At 36.1% G+C, this 24,247-nt stretch overlaps 2 protein-coding genes and 2 long non-coding RNA genes across 6 annotated transcripts in view; 3 read left to right on the forward strand and 1 right to left on the reverse strand.

Annotated features, from left to right (window-relative positions):
* On the forward strand, window positions 1-3,123 carry LOC139971952 (uncharacterized). The gene is made up of 2 exons (XR_011794541.1): window positions 1-1,855; window positions 2,084-3,123. It is a non-coding gene; the product is annotated as an uncharacterized lncRNA (long non-coding RNA).
* Window positions 1,736-19,881, reverse strand: LOC139971930 (ciliated left-right organizer metallopeptidase-like). Its single transcript, XM_071978779.1, has 17 exons — window positions 19,741-19,881; window positions 18,418-18,817; window positions 17,908-18,047; window positions 17,305-17,454; window positions 16,919-17,041; window positions 16,287-16,365; window positions 14,762-14,910; window positions 13,827-13,901; window positions 11,668-11,837; window positions 10,811-10,898; window positions 9,742-9,819; window positions 8,792-8,917; window positions 6,670-6,793; window positions 6,103-6,232; window positions 5,330-5,406; window positions 4,158-4,248; window positions 1,736-3,707 (listed from the first exon to the last, which is right to left on the reverse strand). The coding sequence occupies exons 2-17, from the start codon at window positions 18,773-18,775 to the stop codon at window positions 3,389-3,391; spliced, it is 2,277 nt and encodes a 758-aa protein (XP_071834880.1). The 5' UTR covers window positions 18,776-18,817; window positions 19,741-19,881; the 3' UTR covers window positions 1,736-3,388.
* LOC139971946 (ergosterol biosynthetic protein 28 homolog) overlaps window positions 19,798-24,247 on the forward strand; it is an 11,035-nt gene continuing 6,585 nt past the window's right edge. The window contains exons 1-4 of one of the 3 annotated variants that reach the window (XM_071978806.1): window positions 19,798-19,926; window positions 21,073-21,232; window positions 21,711-21,801; window positions 22,233-22,351. In XM_071978806.1, the coding sequence (XP_071834907.1) occupies window positions 21,100-21,232; window positions 21,711-21,801; window positions 22,233-22,351 (343 nt within the window). In that variant the 5' untranslated portion in view covers window positions 19,798-19,926; window positions 21,073-21,099. Of the gene's footprint in view, window positions 20,121-21,072; window positions 21,233-21,710; window positions 21,802-22,232; window positions 22,352-24,247 lie in introns of all 3 variants that reach the window. The other 2 variants (XM_071978805.1, XM_071978804.1) reach the window with 2 other exon arrangements.
* LOC139971949 (uncharacterized) overlaps window positions 23,740-24,247 on the forward strand; it is a 1,890-nt gene continuing 1,382 nt past the window's right edge. Inside the window, exon 1 of the long non-coding RNA XR_011794539.1 lies at window positions 23,740-24,109. This is a non-coding gene — a long non-coding RNA (uncharacterized lncRNA). The remainder of the gene's footprint in view (window positions 24,110-24,247) is intronic.

Consider the following 24,247-nt stretch of genomic DNA (forward strand, 5'->3'; position numbering starts at 1 on the left):
AAGTGTATACCATGCCCCATCTGTTTAAGACGAGTGAATGTAGTACAGGAGGAGCAATTAATGAACTTTGTATTTACTTACGATACAGCATTATACCCTAAACATGATAGAAGTTAACAACCTCTGATTCCTTTCCAGAATTTACATATTCATCAGTCAGTTCAACACCCAAGCAATAGAAACAGATCAGAAATACCTCATAAAAATTGTTATAAACTGATATCAAGTGAATGTATTTCAAAGCACTTTATCATATACAAAAACCTACATGGAGAAAATAAATATATATGCTAGATATAATTTCCTCTGCAATTGAGTCTTATGACTTTAGAGTTAACATATTATGTAAGTGTTATACAATGATGAACAGAATGAGGTAAAAAATGTCCACACATGCTATATTAAAACATTCCTAATTTGAATGCATCTTAAAGGAATTTACTGCTTTCAGTTACAAGACTTCCCTGCATAAGGGCGCTAATATCCCTTTGGTTGGCCCAGAGAAAAAGTAAAAATGCTACATTTCCAATTCTACTTGCAATCAGTGGTGATGGTACTCTACACTAAACTATCTTGATGCATAATATCATACCAAGATGTATACGTCAGGTGCCGGTCTCAGAATGAATTTTTCAGTTCCGAGACGCTCCCCTTTCAGACATTCAAATTGGTACTTGACAAAAGATTCCTAAACAAAACGCTTTTTAAAAAAAACTCATTTATCTTTCGGAAGAAGATCTATAAAAGCAAATAAAATACTAAAATGGACGGTTTTTCCATAAATAATTCACTGATGAAGAACAAATGACAACATGAGGACGGACTTCAATATTGTTAGGAACAGATAAAACCTAAAAAGATGTTGGAAAGCATTTTCTTATTCTTGCTGATGAATGTTTGAAAATAAGGAGAGCAGAACTTTAAAAACTGTAAAAGCCAATCTCTCTACAAATCTGACCTCCATCAAAAGTCTAGACAGTGGAAATGGTTAAATTGTAAGTGTTACAGTGTAATCATGAGGTTATAGAAGTGAATAAATTTTTATTCTTAATGAGGCACACCTAGGACACTTGAGACCTCACTGCAAACATTCATAGATCAACAAATAATTATATTAACAACATTATAATATTAATATTTATGATAATTCTACCATGTCTTACATGCTTTAAATTTACAATGCTAATGCATTAAACATTTTAACGATACTACCTGGAAGCGCTCACAGCTAAAACTTCACTCCAGAAATCCAGTTAAACATTTAAGCAAATATTTTAAATCTTTAAGATATGTACAAAGACTACTCTGGATAGGAAAGTAAGGATTATACGTACACGGGAATGATTTACTTAGATCTGACTAACATTAAAACTAACAATAATCCAGATCTTAGGTTTCATTTCTTTAAACCCACTCCACCACAGGATTTAATGTTTAATAGTACATTCAAAGATGAGGTACATTTTTGTGAGACTAATGTGGAAAATATTTGAGTTGGATTTTTAAAAAGAAGGACCTTCAAAATTTCACATATTTCTGATTTTCCTCTGAAAGGAAAGAGTTCATAAAATGTTTAAAAAAAAAAGTAAAAGCAAAAGTTAGAGTTAAATATCAGCCATTTCAAAATGAAAACTATAAAACTTTTGAGCAAAAGTAATGCTTAATAGTACATTAAAAGATGAGGTACATTTTTGTGAGACTTATGGGACAAAAAAATTTGAGTTGGATTTTTAAAAAGAAGGACCTTCTAAATTTCACATATTTCTGATTTTCCTTTGAAAGGAAAGAGTTCATAAATGCTTCAAAAAAAGTAACAGCAAAAGCTAAGAGTTAAAATAGTACCTTAAAAGAAGAGGTACATTTTTGTGAGACTAATGGGACAAAAATATTTGAGTTGGATTTTTAAAAAGGACCTTCAAGATTTCACATATTTCTGATTTTCCTCTGAAAGGAAAGAGTTCATAAATGTTCAAAAAAAAAGAAGGTAAAAGCAAAAGTTAGAGTTAAAATATCAGCCATTTCAAGATGAAAACTAAAAAAACTTTGAGCAAAAGTAATGTTTAATAGTACATTAAAAGATGAGGTACATTTTTGTGAGACTGATGGGACAAAAATATTTGAGTTGGATTTTTAAAAAGAAGCACCTTCAACACTTCACATATTTCTGATTTTCCTTTGAAAGGAAAGAGTTCATAAAATGTTGAACAAAAAGGTATCAGCAAAGTTAGAGTTAAAACATCAGCCTTTTCAAGATGAAAACTATAAAACTTTGAGCATTGACAAAAATAGTCCTCCCTACAAAAGATGTCTGGCAAGTACAACATCCATTGGTTTAATACAGAGTAAGACACAATACTGAATTTTTTAAATTGATATGGATTACTCCACAAAAGTAAGACAAGGTATTTAGTTGACGTGTTTGAGTTCACTAGCTACATCATTAATATATTGGAAGAGCGGTCACCTAATTAACTCTGAAGAAAGCTGACATAAAATGAAGTGAATCACTCGTCATGCATTTAGCACTTCAATTAGAAAATTATAGAAACTGACTTAAATACAGGAAAGCTATAAACAAAGGATGAATCTGTCATGGACAATCCAAATGACTTGTAATGATTTAAACTCTTTTCTTAACAAATGTAACGGAAGATGTTCTGAGCTCATTTACAAAAAAGTTTGATAATGAATAAATACATGATGAATCAGAAATTCAAAAGACACGCAAAGTATCCCTACTTGGTAGATTCCTCTGGGAGAGAGCGCACAATGAGAGCACACAGAGAGCACACAGTGAGAGCACACAGTGAGAGAACACAGTGAGAGCACACAGTAAGAGCACACAGAGGGCACACAGTGAGAGCACACAGGGAGAGCACACAGTGAGAGCACACAGTGAGAGCACACAGTAAGAGCACACAGAGGGCACACAGTGAGAGCACACAGTGAGAGCACACAGTGAGAGCACACAGAGAGCACACAGTTCCGGGAAGACAACTGCTAAACATGGCTTGTACTCACGCTGTTTCTAGCAGTAACACAAACATTAAAAGGACAATTAAATTACTTGCAAAACACCATGGTGTTAATGTGATCAAATTGTCTGCATAAAATATGCTAAAACACTGAGAAAAATAAATATGAAAAGATATAAAATAACATCTACGGTGAGAGCAAAAATAGTTTGAAATGGACGGAAAATTCCAGCTCAGGCAAGATATTTTGTTACACAAACCTTGAATAAGATTCAACAATTCTAATTTAAATTTCTTCAATTTGACAGTTTTCCTGTGATGAATAAATTCAAATTTTAGAACATTACATGTGTTCCTTGTTTATATTTTTGTGGTGAGGTCAGTGGTTATTGTTATAGAATACATAGCAACCATCAGATAAATGTGCTAGTATTCTCTCTAGATGGTACCTGGTATGCATTTCTGGGCTCTTTAACATGAACCCTTGGGCTACATGTCACCTCGACATCCATGCTTATCGTTGGTAGCGGGGCCACCATGGCTTGTTGCTTCACCATCTTCAACGCCAACACCGCTAATGCAAAGAGGACTGTGAGTAGGGTGCACCCAATAATTACAATTGCCAACAGTAAGGACGGAGTGAAATGCGATATGTCTCTTGTAGTGTTTGGTCCAGTTGTGTATAAACTAGCATCAATGCCTTCTGTCCATAGGTGAGGAAGGATTGTAAATCTGTGACGAGAAAAAAAAGGATACTAGATCTATTAATTGATCACGCCATATTTGTTTTTGCTTTTCTCAAAAATGGATCACTGTAGGAGTATTAGTGACATTTCTTTGAACTATATAACACTTTCCACAAAAGTGTCAAAATACAAAATACCTCTGCCCTTCTCTCCATGCATTGTGGAAGCCAATATATTCCAATGCAAACCAAACGACCTTTACTGAAAATACATGAAAACTTGATGATGATGAAAAATTTGATTACATAAACTTCATTTGTTGTTCTAATCTTACTTATTCCATATAATGGTGATTCATTTTGTTTCTTTACATCAAACTATTATATATTTTAGTAACTTTTCTTCATTCCTATATTTCTTTGACCTCTAAATATCATTTATTTTGCCGAGGACGGAAATAGAAATTTTAACTGAATTAAACCCGGATTTAACTTACTGATAAGCGGTGAAAGACTGGTTCTGGTAATATAATTGAAACTCTTGATTAATAACAGCAGCTTGTAACGTATCAGTGTGTAGCATTACTTCTGCAAGAAAAGAAAAAGAAAATTTGTGAGACAGTGTGAATAAGTATTTTAGTCATAATGTTTTCCTCAAATTAATATTTCCAAGAAGATATTAACAAAATATAACCACACATAATAACATCATTTTATCAATGTTATCATTTTATCAGAATATATTAATGGTGGCAGACGTTAATCGTTTTAAACAGTTGATATTTTCTACACCAAAATGCATCTTGTATTACCCGTATGTGGCAATCTACAGCCAATGGAATATCCAGAAATGACAAGAGGGGAGGGGGGTAAAACAGTGTAACATTGTAATCCCTCCCCCAACCGCCAGTTAAAAGGAAGAGATGGATGGAAACTAGAAAGAACAATGACCTCAGATTCCTCACTTTCAGGGACAAATTTTGTGAATAATGTAAATTTATTAAAACACATCCGTTTGTGTTTTTCTCACAACGATGATGGCTTAACTGACAACAACGTTAAATTTTCAGCAGCCGTGCAAGCACTCCTCCCGATGATTTACTCTGACTGCTTGGCAATTCACAGCCGTCTCCGGGGAATAACTTATCTGACACTGTTTCGCAAAATGTTTTGCAAGAATTAGCAAATTGCTATACAAGTGCAAAGACATATAACAGTCTTTGTACACAGGAACCATGGTATCGAAAATAGCAGAGACATTTATGGCTCGAAGATGACTTTGAAAAAGTGACCAGCTCTGGGTTACAAGCCCAGCAGTGCTCTACCTACTCAGCTATCCAACCCTTAGTTGGTAGCCATCCCTGTATAGTCAGTCCTTTGCTTCGGGCGCCAATCAGAAGCCACAGTAACCTGCATACCATGTAACCGGGGATCACGCCCCGGTTACATTCGATACAACTTGACGGCAGCAGGGAAGGGATTTCAAGAGTAATTTGATATTTTTATTTATAAATACATAAGTAAATGAAGAATTGAAACTGACTCCATATTATTTTAAAAGAGAACAAAGATCAGAGCGATCCAAACTTTGAACTGTGAGACATTCACTGGGTTCTTTATTAAAACCACAAAGTCAGCAAGTTAACAGTTTATTAACGCAAAAACTAACCTTGAGTTGTCAAATTGAGGAAGGTAAATTGAAAAATACCCTGATCCAAATAAGTATCTGTAATGACAACTGAAGATCTGAAAAAAGAAGGCAAAATGAGAGAAAATCATTCAGTTTGGTTAAAAGTTATGTCATCCAGCACTGATATTGAATATAACGTGCAGTATATATCTATCAAAAGTAAAAGGCTTGGTCTGTAAATACTCAAAACATACTTAAGTGCATTGTGTTAAAGAGTTTCGGCTCAATCCTTCAATCTAATAAAGTACAGTGTAAAGTACAGGCTGCCGCAAAAGGATGCACACAAGGATAGAATGCCACACATATCACAAAAATATAGCAGGTAAAATTAAAATGCAATGTTTGTGCTATATGTATGCTAAGTTGGATTGAAGGTCTTCAAAATACAATGTTTTTGATCCTTTAATGAAATTAAAGGAATCCACTTAGGATTTAGGAATCCTTTAGAGGGTACAAACACCTCACTCGTTTTTGTGGTGGAGGTGGGAGTGGGGGGGGGGGGAAGTGGTAGTGGAGTCTCTCTACCCCCCTGCCAATTATGTCAATATAGCAGTTGAGTAACACATAACAAAGCTCCCAGTTCTGCATCAAGTCCGAGATTGAATAGTGGTACAGTATATCAGCGCTGCATTGAACCAACCTTGATTTGTTGACCTCAAAATCACTTAATTGATGGAATAAGTCGAGGCTCATTACAACGACTGGGCAGCTGGAATATTCCAGTCTGAATAAGACCATCTTATACTACTCACCGGTTTACGGGAATCAGCTGGCATATCGACGATAGGAAAGCCACCTTCACCTGGTCATGGTCAACATCTTGAGCAGAAAAGTTAAACTGGATTGAGATGACGGTTTGTATTTCAGTAGCTTGAGTTGTGACTGTTGGAAAAAAATAATAATACTTGTTTTACTTGAATGTAAACTAATATTCCTCTTAAGGTTTTAAAAAGCTACAAAGACTGTGATATGTGGGGAAGTGTGAGAAAAGAGGTGTTAAGTTATTCCTTGATTCTTGTTTAAACTATATTAAAATTTCATATACAAAGATGGATTTATCATACCTGAGGCTACTTCATTAAACTTTCCATCACTTGTCATTGGTGTAGTATCTATGGCAACTAGTGTGGAATACATTAGGTGAAGATATAAATATGCGAGAAAGGAGAGCCGCATGTTTAATTGCTTATGGGCCCTTGGATTTATTCATGCTTGAGAGATATGGTACGGTAGGGGATGCAAGTCTATCATGGATTGGTGAGTAAAAGGGCTATTTTTTTTTAATCCACAAAAAAAGGGTTGAAATATTTTTTACTCACAAGAAAACAAAGGAGATGTTGGTATGTCAATTGGTGAAGTATTGAGGATATCAAGAATGCTGGTCTTGTCTCGACAGATGACATTACCTGGAGGGCAATGGACTTCACCAATGTATCCAGGTATCTAAAGGAAATCATAACAAAACAAGAAGAGTAGAAACTAGAAAGGTACTTACGGTGACTCCTAAACACCCTGGCTACAAGGTAATATTGTGTATTGGTTGCGGTTTATGTTATTGCTGAGAGTTTAATACCAAACGCTGTTTGCCAGACCAATTGAAATGATTCTTGTAGCAATAGTTTGACTGAGCAAAATGACACTTTGTAGGAGGGATTCCATTTGACCCAAACATCCAAAATCATCAATCAATGAAAAGGTTGAGTGAATATCAGCTACATAATTCAACAATTGGATACTTTGGATAGTCAAATGTCATATGTTTTCAATGATATTTATGAAAATTACAAGTAAAATTTTAAGAATGAGAATACTCACAACCGAAGGTTATATATAGTCTATTCAGATTGGGGGAAAGTTTTCTTTCTACCTACCACATAATGGAATGTCTCATAGCGACCACTTTTCACAAACAAGTTAAGAATATCCACTCATATTTTAATAAATCGTTACGATAGAAGGACATTCTTGTGTCCTCTAAAATAAGAAACAATGACTATAAACTGTAGGTCTGAAAACAACACCAAGTTCACGATGAAAGAATGTTGATGACGTCACTGTCATTTTGCAAGCAACACTTTAGCCTATGAGTAACATAGTGACTAACCAGCCGCCAGGGAGATACACAAAAGAAACAACAATGTTTACCTACATCATTGGGCGTTAAATACTTGACATATTAACAGAATATTGTACTAGTAAAGGCCCATGACTATGATATGCTATTGGTATGTATCTTGCATTTCTGGGTAACTGCCTCCATGACTATGATATGCTATTGCTATGTATCTTGCATTTCTGGGTAACTGCCACCATGACTATGATACGGTATTGCTATGTATCTTGCATATCTGGGTTACTGCCACCATGACTATGATATGCTATTGCTATGCATCTTGCATTTCTAGGTAACTGCCACCATGACTATGATATGCTATTGCTATGTATCTTGCATTTCTGGGTAACTGCCACCATGACTATGATATGCTATTGGTATGCATCTTGCATTTCTGGGTAACTGCCACCATGACTATGATATGCTATTGGTATGTATCTTGCATTTTTGGGTAACTGCCACCATGACTATGATACGGTATTGCTATGTATCTTGCATTTCTGGGTTACTGCCACCAAAACTATGATATGCTATTGGAATGTATCTTGCATTTCTGGGTAACTGCCACCATGACTATGATATGCTATTGGAATGTATCTTGCATTTCTGGGTAACTGCCACCATGACTATAAAATGCTATTGCCATGTATCTTGCATTTCTGGGTAACTGCCTCCATGACTATGATATGCTATTGGAATGTATCTTGTATTTCTAGGTAACTGCCTCCATGACTATGATATGCTATTGGAATGTATCTTGCATTTCTGGGTAACTGCCACCATGACTATGATATGCTATTGCTATGTATCTTGCATTTCCGGGTAACTGCCACCATGACTATGATATGCTATTGCCATGTATCTTGCATTTCTGGGTAACTGCCACCATGACTATAAAATGCTATTGCCATGTATCTTGCATTTCTGGGTAACTGCCACCATGACTATGATATGCTATTGCTATGTATCTTGTTTTTCTAGGTAACTGCCACCATGACTATGATATGCTATTGCTATGTATCTTGCATTTCTGGGTAACTGCCACCATGACTATGATATGCTATTGCTATGTATCTTGTATTTCTAGGTAACTGCCACCATGACTATGATATGCTATTGCTATGTATCTTGCATTTCCGGGTAACTGCCACCATGACTATGATATGCTATTGCTATGTATCTTGCATTTCTGGGTAACTGCCACCATGACTATGATATGCTATTGCTATGTATCTTGCATTTCTGGGTAACTGCCACTTTCCCTTCTCTCCATTTAACCTCCTCCTGCCCTACACTTCCCATACCGTATCTGTATTTGTCATACTTACAGTCACAGGTTCACCAGGGATACATAAAATCCACTGTGAGTTGTTTACTTTGATCTCGTACTGACTGGAGTTGTTGATACATCTGGAAAGGTAACACTGACCTCTCAGCTCAGAGTGACCATTGGTCTGCGTAAACGAATATTAAGGATGGACTGTTATAACCACTAGCAGTAACTAGGGTAAATGAATTGATACCACATATGTTAATTCACAATATACTATCATCTGAATACTCTCCATTTCAAGAAAAAGAAACAGTGATAAAATAATGATAGAAAAGGCAGTTTAACCAGAATTCTTTTTTGGTATAATTATGTAGTCTAGTTAGCTGTCAATTTCTGGAATGATGTAATGTAATTGTATATATCTTGCTGACCGTTGTATATCACTGTGATTTACCTTTACACGCATGCAAATATGTACCCATATAATAACTCAATATTTATATTAAGTCACAAATTTTTGAAAACAAATATGGCAAATTGAATATAATAACTCAGTATTGGTTTTTAATGAAGAGGAACAAAATCTAAGCATTCCAGTGAAATTTAAACTCAATTTCTACCTGTAAATTAAATAATGTTCATAGATGAAGTTGTCCCATTTTGTCACAGCAATGAACTTGAAGCAAACAGGTGTGTAAATATCATAGATACACTTTAATAATAACCTCAGACGATATTTTTGCTTTAATTTGTTGTCACTCAATTGTTTTGACATTATTAAAAAAAGAATTATTTTAAAATTTGAAATGTACTGAAGATAAATTATATACCCTTAAAACTCAGAGTAAGATGAATAATAATGAAGGTTTTATATATGTCATCTTCAAAGCTTGGATGCAGCTGGTGGACCATTACAGAAGAACATTAACCCTCACCTCACCCTCCTTCAAAATACTAATTAAAAACCATATTTCACCCAAAAGAACAAAAAGTGTAATATCTCACCGTCGGCAAGAGGTTAGATAAGTAACACATGGAGGTAGCGTTGGTTTCCTTTGTTGTATTTACTGCTCCACACCATTTCTGGGGTACAAAAATATTATACTGAAAGGTGAAAAATGAAATTACAGGCAGGTTCAAAATATACTGTATTAGCTCCAACATTCCTTGTCTCTGCCACTGAGATATATACCTAATACCGTCACTTCTAATTCAAAGTGCCACCATCACTTTATCAAATTGTCATATCAAGAGAGATGACTTCAACTTCATCTATTGTACAGCAGGGTATGTGATGGTATATATGGTATATCAAGATACTGTTTTAGCTCCAACATTCCTTGTCTCTGCCACTGAGAAAATACCTAATATCGTCACTTCTAATTCAAAGTGCCACCATCACTTTATCAAATTGTCATATCAAGAGAGATGAGTTCAACTTCATCTTTTGCACAGAAGGTTATGTGATGGTATATATGGTATATCACTACCCTGACTCATAAAATTACTTGTGAACATTTGTAGCATTATTTAAATGCTTTAAAGTTTACAGACTGTATTAACTGCCATGACACCTCCTTCCTCTCCAGACATTTCTACGAGAGACAAAATGCCCTCTTTTGCACGAATTAAGGGGTTAATCAACGGTCTAGCGTGCGTTACTCACAGGATTAATGCACGATTGGGGGATAATGCAAGCGATGCACGAGGGCGGAGTGTAGCAGAGCCCGAGTGCATCCAGCGATAGCATTAACACCCGGAGTGCATTAATCATGTGAGTAACGCACGCTAGACCGTTCATTAACCCCGTTCATTCATACACTACCATTTGTGTGGGAGAAAAATCATAAAACAAAACATTTTTGGTTACATATAACCAAAGATTTATTAAAGTGATGCCCCGTAATTTTACCGTGCATTACTCACAGGATTAACCACGGTCAGCTGACCTGAATGGACCAATAGGATTTAGGAATCTTTACTAAGTATGAATGAATAAAAAATAAACCTCAAGTGAGCTTAAAGTAGTAATACTACTTCTTATACTATGGAAAACAAAGTGTTTGTTTAATACCTGTGATTTGAATATGCTGCACCCACCCAGGTACTCATCTGAAGTGCAGGTGGCAATGTCTTCGTGGAGGTAATGGCAACCCGAGTTACTGATGGCAACAAAAATAAAAATATATCAGCCATCCAAATGAAATGCTACCACTCTTTCTATTATATCACCTAGCTGGAACTTTTGAGCAAGACATTATTTCCTCTCATCAATTGTTTACTTGGCAGAAAAACAGAACAGAACCATTTAAGGTCACTTTTATAATTTTTTTGCTTTTAAAACTTGTCTTTGCTACTGAATGTCTATTAGACACAAGGAGAACATTCACCACAGACATATTTACAGAAGTTTACAGAACCCAACAAAAAAATACATTTCATTTTTACAAACCTAGTATTCATGGAAAGAAAGACAAGACAAATGTTATCATAAAGATTTAGTGTTGTATTTGCATGAAGACCTCAAACCAAAGTACAGAGAGGCATCTAGTCTACAACCACTTCATTATACTCTTACAAATGTAAATAAATGTGAAAAATACAAGCAAAGAAATCAGCCATTTTACAAGATCAGTGGTTCCCACCTTTTTGCAACACAACTCACCTAAACCCTCCCTAACCACTCTGACCCAGCTACCTCCCTATGTCACATCTACATAAAAGGGTTAAGAACGGTTAGATAACATATCACAGAGGCTTAAACCAATAAGTCTACCTGAAGTTTCTACAATAACTGCAAGCAGTAATGCCATTTAACCCAAAATTGACTAATTTCCCTACCTCCCCCCCCACACCCATCCCCTTAACAGGGTAATTTATCTATAGGTTGGGAACCACTGTGCTATTTCAACAATCAATTAACAATTGTACCTGCTATTACAAAAGTATTCTGAATCTTGCAGACAATAATCAGAATTTGCAAATTCACATCCTTGACCTTTGCCCCAGGGATATTCGTCGGAATATTCATAGTTGACTTTGTACCATCCAGAGTCTTCAAAAACAGAGAGGGTGATTTCATCAAGAAATGTAAGGTGTGGCTGTAGATAGATCAAACGAGAACTCATTAAAATGGACCTAGTATCGTATACCACTAATTAGTCACTTAAAGTTGAACGAATCTTTATGACGTTGTGTCATTATCCGCAGTGACAAAATAACATTCTTAGACTTTGTAATATTATAGACCAGACAGCCAGCAGGATACCGTAAGTGTTCCCTTGGCATATAAGTTTATACCAGGGGCATGGCCAGTATGTAGCACTGTAGGCCCGGGCCTACACTTTTTTTGGCCAAGTTATCTTTTTTTTAAAACACCCATAATTCAAATCCATAAGCTTGCTGGACGAGTTTAAGAGTCTAGACAGGAAAAACTATTGAAATGAACGTAGCAAGAATATGGCTAAATTAGGTGACCTATTCCTCTGTCATATAGACTGTCATTTCTATCGTGTGCCGTTTCATTTAACACTCTACCCGCCGAAAAAGACTAGGCTCCGATCTTGTCAGTTTTTTAACATCTAGTTAAGAACCCATTTATGCAGATAATATTTCAGTTGAGAAACATTCCACAATCAGATAAGCCTATTGTTGATTAACAGACTTTATAGAGCTCCAGCACTTTGTTGCCTGTTGTTGTCACGATCGGCGTTCCAAGTTCCAAAACAGCCTTTTCAATAAACATTTACTACAGTAGCTACAGTTGTATCAAAGACAATTACTGGCTATAGTTGTATCAAAAACATTTCTGGCCTATCTTTGTATCTACAAGTATCTCAGAAGTTGAAAAGTAAGACTACTCTGTACATGTACCTTGCTAAATTTAAATACATTATGTAGTATTGAATTACGTACTATTTTAACTTGTTTGTTTTTGGGATTAAAGTGATATTGAATGAGGTGTCTCAAGTTAGCAAGAGGCCAGGGAACCAGAATGAACACTCTGGAGAGGGCCATTTCTGGCCATCTGGGGGGTTTGTAAAACCAAAAATTTTCTTACACGCTCCGCGCTTACCGATGGTGTCGCTCCGCTCAGATAGTCATGCCTACGACATTCGAAATCCTGACTACGCAACCGTATGTTGTGTATGGAATCACCTGATTGATAGAGCAACTGAGGAAAATGTGTCCTGAAGTAAAGTACCATAACATCACACCAGATAACTTGATCATTACAGAGGTACTACACTTCTGAATGTTGATGACAGATAACGGTCATTAGTGGAAATGGGAAATCCCCGTCAGCCACTCAAAAGAGGAAGGGTCAGTAAGTGACACCACTGCAAAGCCATTCATCATAGAAATAATTGCGTTTGTAAGCGTACATGGGTTCCAGAATTTGACCTCTGTTGACTTCAAATGACCTTCCATCATCGGCATCATATTTGGGCAAATATTTGGACAACTATCTGTCATTTAATGTACTTGTTGTAATAACAAGCACTACTAAGGGCAACTGTAATGATTTTTTTTTGTCAAGTAAATCCTTGAGGTCTTCAATATTGAGAATTCAGAGCAGTTTAAGATATTGTGCAGTAATTCCTGATTACACTTACTTACTTGTAGACCGTTGACCTCAAATGACCTTGGACTTTCACGAAAAACCCCATAGATTGTCTACTTAACGGCAAGCTACACACCAACTTTTAGCTTCCTGCAAAGTTTTCATTTTGAGATACTGTGTGAACAATGTTTTTAGAGTTTGACCTGTGCTGACCTCAATTGACCTGACCAATACCAACAACAATTCCAAACCAGTTCTTCTTAAGGGGAACCTACTCACCAAATATGAGATGTACCCCAGTTATCCTTCTGAAGTTAAGTGTTTACGAACAAGTGTCACATTCACACACACACCATCACCATCGCATATCGATTCATTCTGCCTTAGGCAATGAATAAAAAAGTTGTTTTCTAAAATATCTGAAATCTAATCTAGACACCATTTGTCCTTGATACACAGTGAAACAGCATAAAATAAAAAAAATATGCAAACTATTTCTTAGTTGGATTCTTGATATGATATCTACCTCGGATAAGACAGGAGCCATCAGTGACCCAAGCATCACTTGACTTTCCCAATGTGATGACGAGCTGCCTCCATTCTGAACCAAGGAGAATATCAAAGCAACAGTTAGTAACACATTCTTGAATGACTATTTATCATTGATATATTCAAAGATCAATTATTCACATTTTAAAATTTACATACATATGATCAATTTTAATACTGATTCTCATTTTGTAAAAACAGAAACAGCCTACAAAATGAAACGACATGTTTGATATGAGAACAACCAGAACTACAAAAATAATGCACTCAACCAAAAGAAAGAGAATACGTATAAGCATTTATGGTACATGACACTACAGCAGTGTAGACAGTCATTCTTCAGTAGCAGACTTCACAATTTCAGGTGCACGATATTTCTCATGGTTGGATGAAACACCTGAACAATTAATTTTTCTCAATTTGAAATGAGAATTAGTACAGACTTAATGTTTAGTGTATATATCACTTAATTACCTGACAAGCAGTGTTTCCATCAAATAAATGTGTTGATCTCGATCCCCTCTCACCCATCGCCTCTGCTATATCATACCTACCATCCACCAACATTGAGCAGCTCTAATAGCCCTTCACCTCCACCCCCCATCCCCCTCCTACACCCTTTGAACCTCCAACAGTACATTCTTTCCTCTTCTTTTAACTTTATTCTCTACACTGAATGTGTTCTGGTTATGACTTGTAAAGGTTCTTCAATTTGGAATTATTCTGGTAAATATTACTACTGAACCCAACACCAAAGAATGAAATCCTAGGTATGATCAGAACTTAAAAGGCTTGATCATGAAATTCCACCTGCCAGTACAAAAACTGATATGTTGCAAAATATCAATGATTCTTTTCAACCCATCTTTCCCCCTTGTCCCCAAACCCTCACTTAAAGCAAAAAGAACTTACTTTATTCTCCAAAGGCACACCGATACTATCATCTGTACAATTCCACTGTTTTTGTGCAGCTAATGAAACGGCTGGAGTGTGGAGCCTAATCTGTCCTGCTGCATCTTCGTAGACAATGTCTCCTCTGTCCTCACAGTGGAGACCTTCCTCTGGAGATGAATTGCAAAGCATTAAAAACATACATCAATGCTTGCAGATGAATGGCAAAGCACTAAAAACATACATCAATGCTTGCAGATAAATTACAAAGCGGTTAAACATACATCAATGCTTGCAGATGAATTGCAAAGCAGTTACAACATACTTCAATGCATGCAGATGAATTGCAAAGCAGTTAAAACATACTTCAGTGCTTGATGAAGAATTGCAAAGCAATAAAAACATACATCACTGCTTGCAGATGAATTGCAAAGCAGTTAAAACATATATCAATACTTGCAGATGAATTGCAAAACAGCTAAAACATATTTCAATGCTTGTCAATGAATTGCAAAGCAGTGAAAACATACATCAATGCTTGCAGATGAACTGCAAAGCTGTTAAAACATACATCAATGCTTGCAGATGAATTGCAAAGCAGTTAAAGCATACATCAATGCTTGCATATGACTCTGAAAGCAGTTTAAACATACATCAATGCTTGCAGATGAACTGCGAAAGCACTTATACATTAAAACTTGTTTTATTTACTGATCAGTAAGTATTAACTCTCTTGTTTCAAATAATGTAATTTTTAAACCAAATTCAAGTTTGACAGGCCAACCACTGATCATAACCATTTAGAAACAACCGAGTGTGTGTGACCTCTCTTTTACCATGTATAGTATTAAACATGTTTAGATATGTGAAGAATGACTTTGTGAAACTGAACTCATCACTTAGGTTTATCATTACTACTTAGGTAATACTTAAGTACTAGGTAATATTTATAATATAATATTAATAATATAATATTAATTATAGTATAATAATAATACTATTAATAACATTAATAATGAGGTACTAATTATAACTTAGGTAAATAATAGAAGAGCTATTTAGGTCCTTCCACAATACCAGTTATGGACTGAACTAATTAGCCATAAAAAGCAGTGACCTATTTGCCATAAGTGAGTCACCTGCCTGATTTTGTACTAATTCAAATTGGGACTCAACATAGAAGCATGTTCTCCAAACAGTCTGCCTAATCAAATTCACTATTTTTTAATTACTGAATTATATCCTATATTTTCTCCATAATTGGTTGGATTTTTGAAGCATAATCTACACCCCCCCCCCCTAAGTTTTAACTTCAATTTTATCTCGGAAAAAATGATTCATATCCTACAAGTCTCCCTAATTTCTTTGGACCTTTAAAGCATATTTTCCCCATCCTCCCCTGCTAAGTTTAACTTGCTTTTTTGTCTTTCTATCATGAGGTACACTGCACAAGAAATTGCGGTGGAATTATACATAACCAAGTAACAATAAGTAGAGCAGGCTGTCTTTATTCTATAATAACGGGAAATATTTGGTCAAAACTTACCACAGACTGAGCAAACTTGAAATGTATCAAACAATCTTTGTGAAAACCCAAGAATATGGAATATCTCATGGAGTGCCACCTAACAAGAGAATAGAAGGAATTTATGTCAATCTGTGAGGGCGCAAGACATCAAAAACATGTATAAATACACAGAAACCACACAAAATTAGACCAGCCTTCTGTATACGATGGCCCAGTTCACCCAACTGGCCAAGAATTACTCCTTAAAGTGAAATCACACATATAAAAGAATGAATCATTCATTTCTACTCTGACGTTAACTCAACCAGAGACTTTTGCACAGTATGCAGTAGTATCTGTAACATGTATGCAAAACTTAAATCAGCAATTGTGAAAAATAAATTTGAATATGTTTTATTTTCATTAGATGCAAGAAACCTCAGATAAAGTCCACCTTGCATGTGTAAGTTTCAAAGAAACATAACATTAAACCCATACCTATATACCACACGTATAGCATATGCACCTAACCTAGTCTACTTTTCATATGCGAATAGCGGCTGACTTATTTTCATTAATTGTTGACGATTCCCCTTGGCAACTATGAAGAAAATACTTCACATAGTTCAAAAGCAAACTAGCTGCTTCCGACAACAAGAAATACCACTCACCAAAGTAAATTCCTTCTCATCATATACATCTTCTTTCAAATAATTTGGACAGAAGTTCACCAGTCCAGCGATTGGTCGATTAAACTGATCCAATTTACAACTGGCAGCGTAGGCAAAAATTTGCTGAAATAGAAATCAGGATCATGTAGTCAGGATCATCAGATCATACAAATTTGTGGATCAAACAAATTTCATATAAATTTAATACAGACTTCTCCACTTCTCCATCATTCAAAACTACAAAAGGAAGTTGATTCACTTGTCCTATTATATTCCTGGAATAGCTTGACTTAGGAGATACAACTGTACACAAGTTCAAAAAATACCTAATATTATTGATATTAAATCCAAATATTAATATGCAAGAGGAAGCAGAAACGACCTACTTTGCTATTACAGGCAACTGTGTGCTCTGCTTTAAGGTAGAGAACAATATCTGTGTCAGCCAAACCAACACCATTTGGAAAAACGACCTCAGATGGCTCTGAGCCAGTTTCTGTCCAGAGTGATAAACCCTCTAAATGATCATCAGGTATCTGGCCAAGAAAAGAAAAGAAAGGGTAACATGAGACAAAGAACAAAGAGAACTTTAGGTAAGGAAAGGAAAAAAGGGGAACAAAAAGAGTCTGTAGGAATGAAAGTGATGAATGTGACAGTGTTAAATATGATAGAGTTTTGCATTTACTACTTTAGATAAGCATGTTATAAATTAGTTTTGAAAAGCGCCTGATATCACAAAAATACAAATGCTTCAAAATTGTCATAAAATGGTCTTGTTTGAGTGTCACAGAAAACTGTGAGATTGTGATTTCTCCTTCATACTAACAATAAACCCATCCAAACATTTCTCACCATTTTTATGAGAAACAAATTAAAATTTTAATTTGCCCAAAGTTTAAAAAAAAAAAAACCAGGTTTTTGAGAAAAATATTAATATTCATATGAACAGCAGGAAGATTGACCATGAAATATTATGAACAAATAGTTACCATAAATCCATCCAAACATTCTTCCCCAGTGTAGGCAAAGGAAGTAGCAGCACATTTGTTCATGTTGACACCGTATAAGAACTGACGGGAACAGGCAGTAGCAGACCTGGACAAAATCAGCGGGCCCTGAACTGGGTACACTACAAAATAGATGATTAAAAAAACAATTTAGGGGAGAAATGCATCTACTTTACACAGAGATTTAGGTGATTTTGACACTTTTAGTGGTAAGAATAACAGTTCGCAACTTTAGGTGCTTAGTATATTGCAAATGTGAATATAAAGCACCCATAAGAAGCTTAAACAAATCTTGGACCACATATATATTTCACCTATGTTGCAATAATGGAATATCTTGAAAAACAACAAAAGGAATGCATGCATCAAAATTATCTCTAAATTGACTATTAAATGCTGAGTCTAAAACTCTTCAAATACAATATTTTCTGGTTAAATGCGATGAACGAAACTCAGAGCTCTCTCTTTTGAAGATTAAGATGTATAGCCTACCTTTAAATATTTTTGCAATGATGGTGGTAGCTGCTCCCACAACATTGTGGATTTTTTCAATCACTTCTGATTCCATCGGTGGATCAAGATTTCCGATGACATTCTTGATTCTGATTGGTTGGTAGACATGGTCTGCTGATCGTTTCTCTCTGGAGGGTGGATGTCTGTAGTTGAGGGTAGTGGTACTCTGAGAAGTCAGTTGGATATCGTCAAAGATGCATTTGTATTGATATTTATCAATTGTTGGAGTAGTGCCATTGAGCTTAGACTCTTTCTCTGGAGACACTGGGATAGCAACTGTGATCATAAACATGGCAACACAGCAAAACAGCAGCTTGTAGTTTGGCCATTGCAACATGGCCTTGCTTTTAGTCAAATGGACATTTCTTGACTAGGTTATCTGAAATGAAGAAACAAGAAAATATCTCAGATACAAAATAATTGAGGTTGTGACTTTACAGAAGTTAAATGTGTTCAATGCAAAGCTCAAAGAACAAACTATGATGATATATGTCTAAAGCAAATAAAATAAGAATAAGGTTTTGACTGAATACAAGCCAAGTCAGAAATGTAGCATTACAACACTGTCAATTATATTAATTATGAAAGGAAGAATGTAGGCTCAAGTGCTACTTGCATCCTTTTGAGGCCTACCACCAAAAAATTAAGGGAAATTATTAATGTATCTGGTGTTTTAATTGCCACACAAATCTTGCAACAAAACAGCAATACATCACAGACAGTGGTTCAAGATAACCAGACAGCTGACATACAAAGTAAGTGGACGATGAGCGCAAACTTAGCTACTGTCCTTTCAAATTGCTTGCAACTATAATGAAGCTCAGTATGCACATTTTTAATCATTGCAGGGTGAATCTTTCACAAATGTGCCCCTTTTAATTGTGTACTTGTCTCTTGAAGTTACATACAGTAGGGCCTATATATTGGCTAGCTTAAAATGAGACAATGTGTTCAGATTGGGAAAGTTAAGTTCAGTTGATTCAATGGAACATGACTGAATGGTATTACTACTTTCTGTGGGGAAATATCAGGTTGCGAGGCGCCGAGGTCTTTTAGCTGTGTCTGTAGTAACTTAGTTAAGTCTACACCCACGTCCCACACTAGATTGACTACGAAGTACGATGTCGAGTCGGCATACTATTAACTTGCACTGTGCTGTTATATAAGGCTTAACATGAGGCCAATCCATGGGGGGTAGGGACTTTGAAGCCGATCTAAACCTTTCGGCTCTAATTTGACTTACTTCGTAAGTTCCCTATTGAATATGAAAAAACGAATTATCAGTGCCTTTCCTACACATACCTTCCTCTCTTAAACGCTGGTTATTATTGCATAGTTTCGGACTTCTCAGTCGCCAGTGCAAAAGCCTCATCAAGCAGGACAACCATTATTAGAGGGCTGGAAGAATACAAGTTGTTCTGTGTCAAACCGATTGCGTAACAGTTGTTTGCTTATAATTTGTAAAACTGTGTTGCCAGTTTGGAGCAGGTAAATATTAACCGTCCATTCGTCAAGTTGCATGCAAATCGCGTTCCCGCTGTTTTCACCGAACTGTAACTTGTAAGCAAAAAGTAGATACAATCATCAAGGGGTTCTATTTCGAGGATAGGTTACTACAATATAGAGTAGCAACTCTACGCTAAAGATCTAAGCAAAATACAACGAGGTTCTAGCTAAGAAAAGTAAGAAGCCAAGGCGCTGGCTAAACAGCTTACTGTAGCCTAGGCCCTATACCGAAGCTAAGAGTGTCCTGTAGTGTAATACAGTACCAGATCAGCGATATAAATTATGGCTCACGAACAGTAACAGCTAGTCTTCAGTTACACTAAGTTCGGCGCGACTGCAAGGGTACCATGGGTCCTCACATTAGGAGAAGGCCTAAATAAGGGTTACCACTATAAGCCTGGTTCGAAGAAATCAAAAGTTAGATTGAGCATAAATATGTTAATTTTGAAAGTGTAGGCCTATTCACTGTAGCCTTGTAGGCCTACCAATACGATGTCTCATGAGGGTACTTGAGAGTAAAACGTGTGATGTCACACTCACAGATGCACACAGAGAGCAAAATGTCATATTCTGCTTTATTATTCACTTTATTGTTTTGACCTTGGTATAAATACTACTTTTAATTACCTAAGACTGGGCAGGTTACAATCATAGCTAACAACTGCTGGTTGATGACCTGTACTTTAGGCCATGTGATAATGACCACCGCCTTGCAGGCTCCAAATACTCCCACTAAAAATAATCATTATTTATAAAAAAAAATTTAAAAAAATGTTTGTTGTTGATACAAAATAGTTTTCTATATCTCACAAATGCAAGTTAATTCTCAGTCATCAAGCAGGAGTACAAGGATATACAGTAGCCTATCTTCACAAAGGCAGGTATGCATGTACATTCAGTTGTTGCCAAAACTTATTTGCATCACTGGTACATCTTCGCTAGAGTGCCACTACTTGACAACTTTATCTTACTAGAAATAGAAATAATGCAAAATGGAAGAGAAATGCCTCATGCCATTTGAAAAATTTTCAGATGCAAATCTAAAACTTTCATTCCCACTTCGTTATTGAATGTAGTTTAGTTTTGTAAGTGTAGATTTCCTGGTGATTGTTCTTCTTCCCCCTACAGAAAAACATCCCAAAAGAGAGTCTAATCATGAAGAAGTTTGAACGAGTACTACGGACATGGTTGACCCTGATTGCCTTCATGTCATTAGCCAGTTCAGTCCAATGTTTTGTTGAGAGCACCCTAATCATCCAAACAATGTACAGTCAACCCACGGACCAAGGTATATAAATGACAATGACAACAATTTATTTCCAGCAATTGTGTACAGTACTGTACATGAATGATTTTTGATATACAATACCATCTAGAGAGACAGGTAAACAGAAAAAAGAAAAAGAAAACATTCATCATGTTAATTGATCTACAATATTTAAGCTATACAAATGCATGGAAAAGGAGAAAAAAAAAAGAAGCGCAATGCTTATAGAATGTTTTCCCCATTTGAATATAATAAATATATACATATACTGGAGAGAAATTGGTGATAGGAAACAAAACTCCCAAAGAAAATTAAATAAATACTGCACTTTAAAAAAACAAAAACAAATTACCTTTCTATTTCTATGATTTACCTGTATGATGTATGTATAAATTAAGCTCAATCTTCAGTTCAGTGACATTGCTAACACCTAACACAATTGAACTTATATTTTTATGTTGGAATTTCACAAATGTTCTCTTTTTTTTCTTTCTTGTAGTCAACGCTTTGATCGGAAGAATGTTTGGCACATGGACGATGTTGTCAGGAGTTGTTAGACTCATGTGTGCTGTTTTCATTGATAATAGACCGTAAGTACATATATATTACGTGTAAAGGTATAAATGATAATCTGACTTTGTTTCTGTTCCTTTTCTTACCTGCATCTTCAGGAACAAATAAATAAAATATTGTAAATATTGCTCAATACTAGCATACCAGGCGAAGCTATTGAATTGCCGCAATGCAATTGCTGAATTTGCATTGGTATTTAGGGCACAACAGTTATGCTAAAGTGATCAAAAGTAGCTATTGGCGGCGACTTTATAACAATCTATGGGTGATACAAATACAACTAACCGACATAAAATGTAACAAGAATTCCTATCCCTTCAAACTTTGGACACTGTTCCTGAAGAAATCAACTCTGCACATGCTCATAGTTTAAATAAAGCTGTTAAAATCTGTAGAAATATGTGAAACTGGTTTGCTAATAACTTCAACTTCCTCTTTCCGTTTTCAGAGTTTATGATTTGACTCTGTTTACATTCATCATGGTTTGGTTACATTTTCTCTCCGAGCTTCTGATCTTCAAGACGACAGAGCCTTCCTTTGGAGTTGTATCACCGATGGTTATTTCAGGTAAGATGTAGAAAGTATTTACAGTAACAATCATATCAGTTGTACATGCATTAAAGGACAAAAAAATGCTTACCAAAGGTTTTTCAGATTCAAAGGTCAAGCGACACGTAAACTTGACTTTACATAATATTAAACTTAACAACTCTTACATTAACAAAAACCCAACACCGCAATTTTTTTCCGTCTCCAAAGGGGTAGAAATCGGTAAAAAGTACTATTACGTAATAGATTCAGTGACGTCACGGGGGGGAGCGCAGAAGAGTGCAAACTGTATATGTTCTGCGCAGTGCATTGGGTATGGAGAAATCTCAAACTTCTCGAAAATATTACCTTCTTCAGCAGTCTGTTACAAGAAAGTTAAGATTTGGATTAAGATGAAAAATCACAAATTGATACATAAGACATCGAACAAAACATCCATTGACTTCTTTTTTCATAAATTCCTTGCATTTTCTTCCTATCAAGCAACATAAACTCCGCAAAAATCGGCTAGATTGACTCGTTCAGGGAAAGCCGAAAACAAATGACGTCATTTGTTTACCAAGTCGAAAGTGCATGATATCGTCGCTTGGAACTGCTTATCACATACAGTTTCTATACACGCACTGTAGTACGCATATATACACAGCACAGCATAGCTTATAAATATCGCGAAATGGCTGCCTGTGGCATTGACACACAGTATTTAGATAGCAACGGCGAAGAAGTAAGGGAAATGGAGGACATGGTGGACGATCGTGGGGAAATTTTTCCCTACATGTTCGAACCGGAGACCAGCGAAGAGGAAGCGGGATCGGACAGCGATGTCGAAATTGATCATCTTGACGGAATATAACGGTAACGTTACGCCAAGCGTACTATACTGTATATAGGATAGTTGTGTCACTAGTTAGGCCTAGAACCGATAAATGTTTCCTAACTTTGCTCATACACTTAGCTAGCCAATTTGTTGATGGGGCAGGAAAATTAACATGAATGTGCGGTCGAGTTAAGTTAAGGAAGTTACTATTTTCCTTAAAAGTTGTGGCAGCACATGCCCCAGGAACATGTCACACAGACATATTTCATTTGGTTAGTAGATTGAAGGAGCCAATTGGAAGAGTGCACAACAAATTCAGAGGTGGCCTATTATTAATTTCCTAGCAGTTGTAGGCCTAGTGGCAAATTAGTGAAGTTACCACAAATCAGGGAAAGGGTGGGGGAGGGAGAAGGTGGCACCTCACACCAGCTTTTTGTCATTTCCGTTTGAGCTAATTTCATAACCAGATTTTCTCAATCTAGGGAATGGATTCAGAAGTGGGAAAGAGTTGGAAATGAGGCAACATCAGCCTGTTTTATTTTCCTTTGCAGCATTGTCCCAACAGAGGCAAGACTTCTAAGAAGATGTTACTTGTAAGGAGCTTCAACGGTAGATTGCCCTTCAGAGGTGCCCCTTTTCTATTTTGACATGTTAGTACAGTATGCCCCAATAATTGAGGTTGGTATGAAGTCATTGAATTGGCTCTTTATTATTTGAACTGGTTTGTATTGTTTACAGGTGTCATTGTGGCCAATGTGCTGTGATGCCTACAGCAAGGGAGTGTAGATGCTGCAGCGAAATAGATAAGTAAGGACTGTGATGGATGAAGAAGGTGCTGCATGCATCACCTTACACCCAGGTTTTGAAGCTATGTGCCTGAACCCATTGTTTCTTCAGACAGCCTACTACATGTACCGTCAACAGTATGGTGGACGTGCACAGGAAAACAGGATCCAAGAGTAAGTATAGAATACATTATTTTTGTTATATACCTTTATTCATTGCTCTGACCTGCTGTTGAAAGATGTAACAATACAGAGGGTGTATTCATAGTTAAGTTTTGTTTCGTTGTGAAAGGAATAACATTAAGATATAGA

This window comes from Apostichopus japonicus, chromosome 8 (assembly GCF_037975245.1).
Source record: "Apostichopus japonicus isolate 1M-3 chromosome 8, ASM3797524v1, whole genome shotgun sequence".
NCBI classification, from domain to species: Eukaryota; Metazoa; Echinodermata; class Holothuroidea; order Aspidochirotida; family Stichopodidae; genus Apostichopus; species Apostichopus japonicus.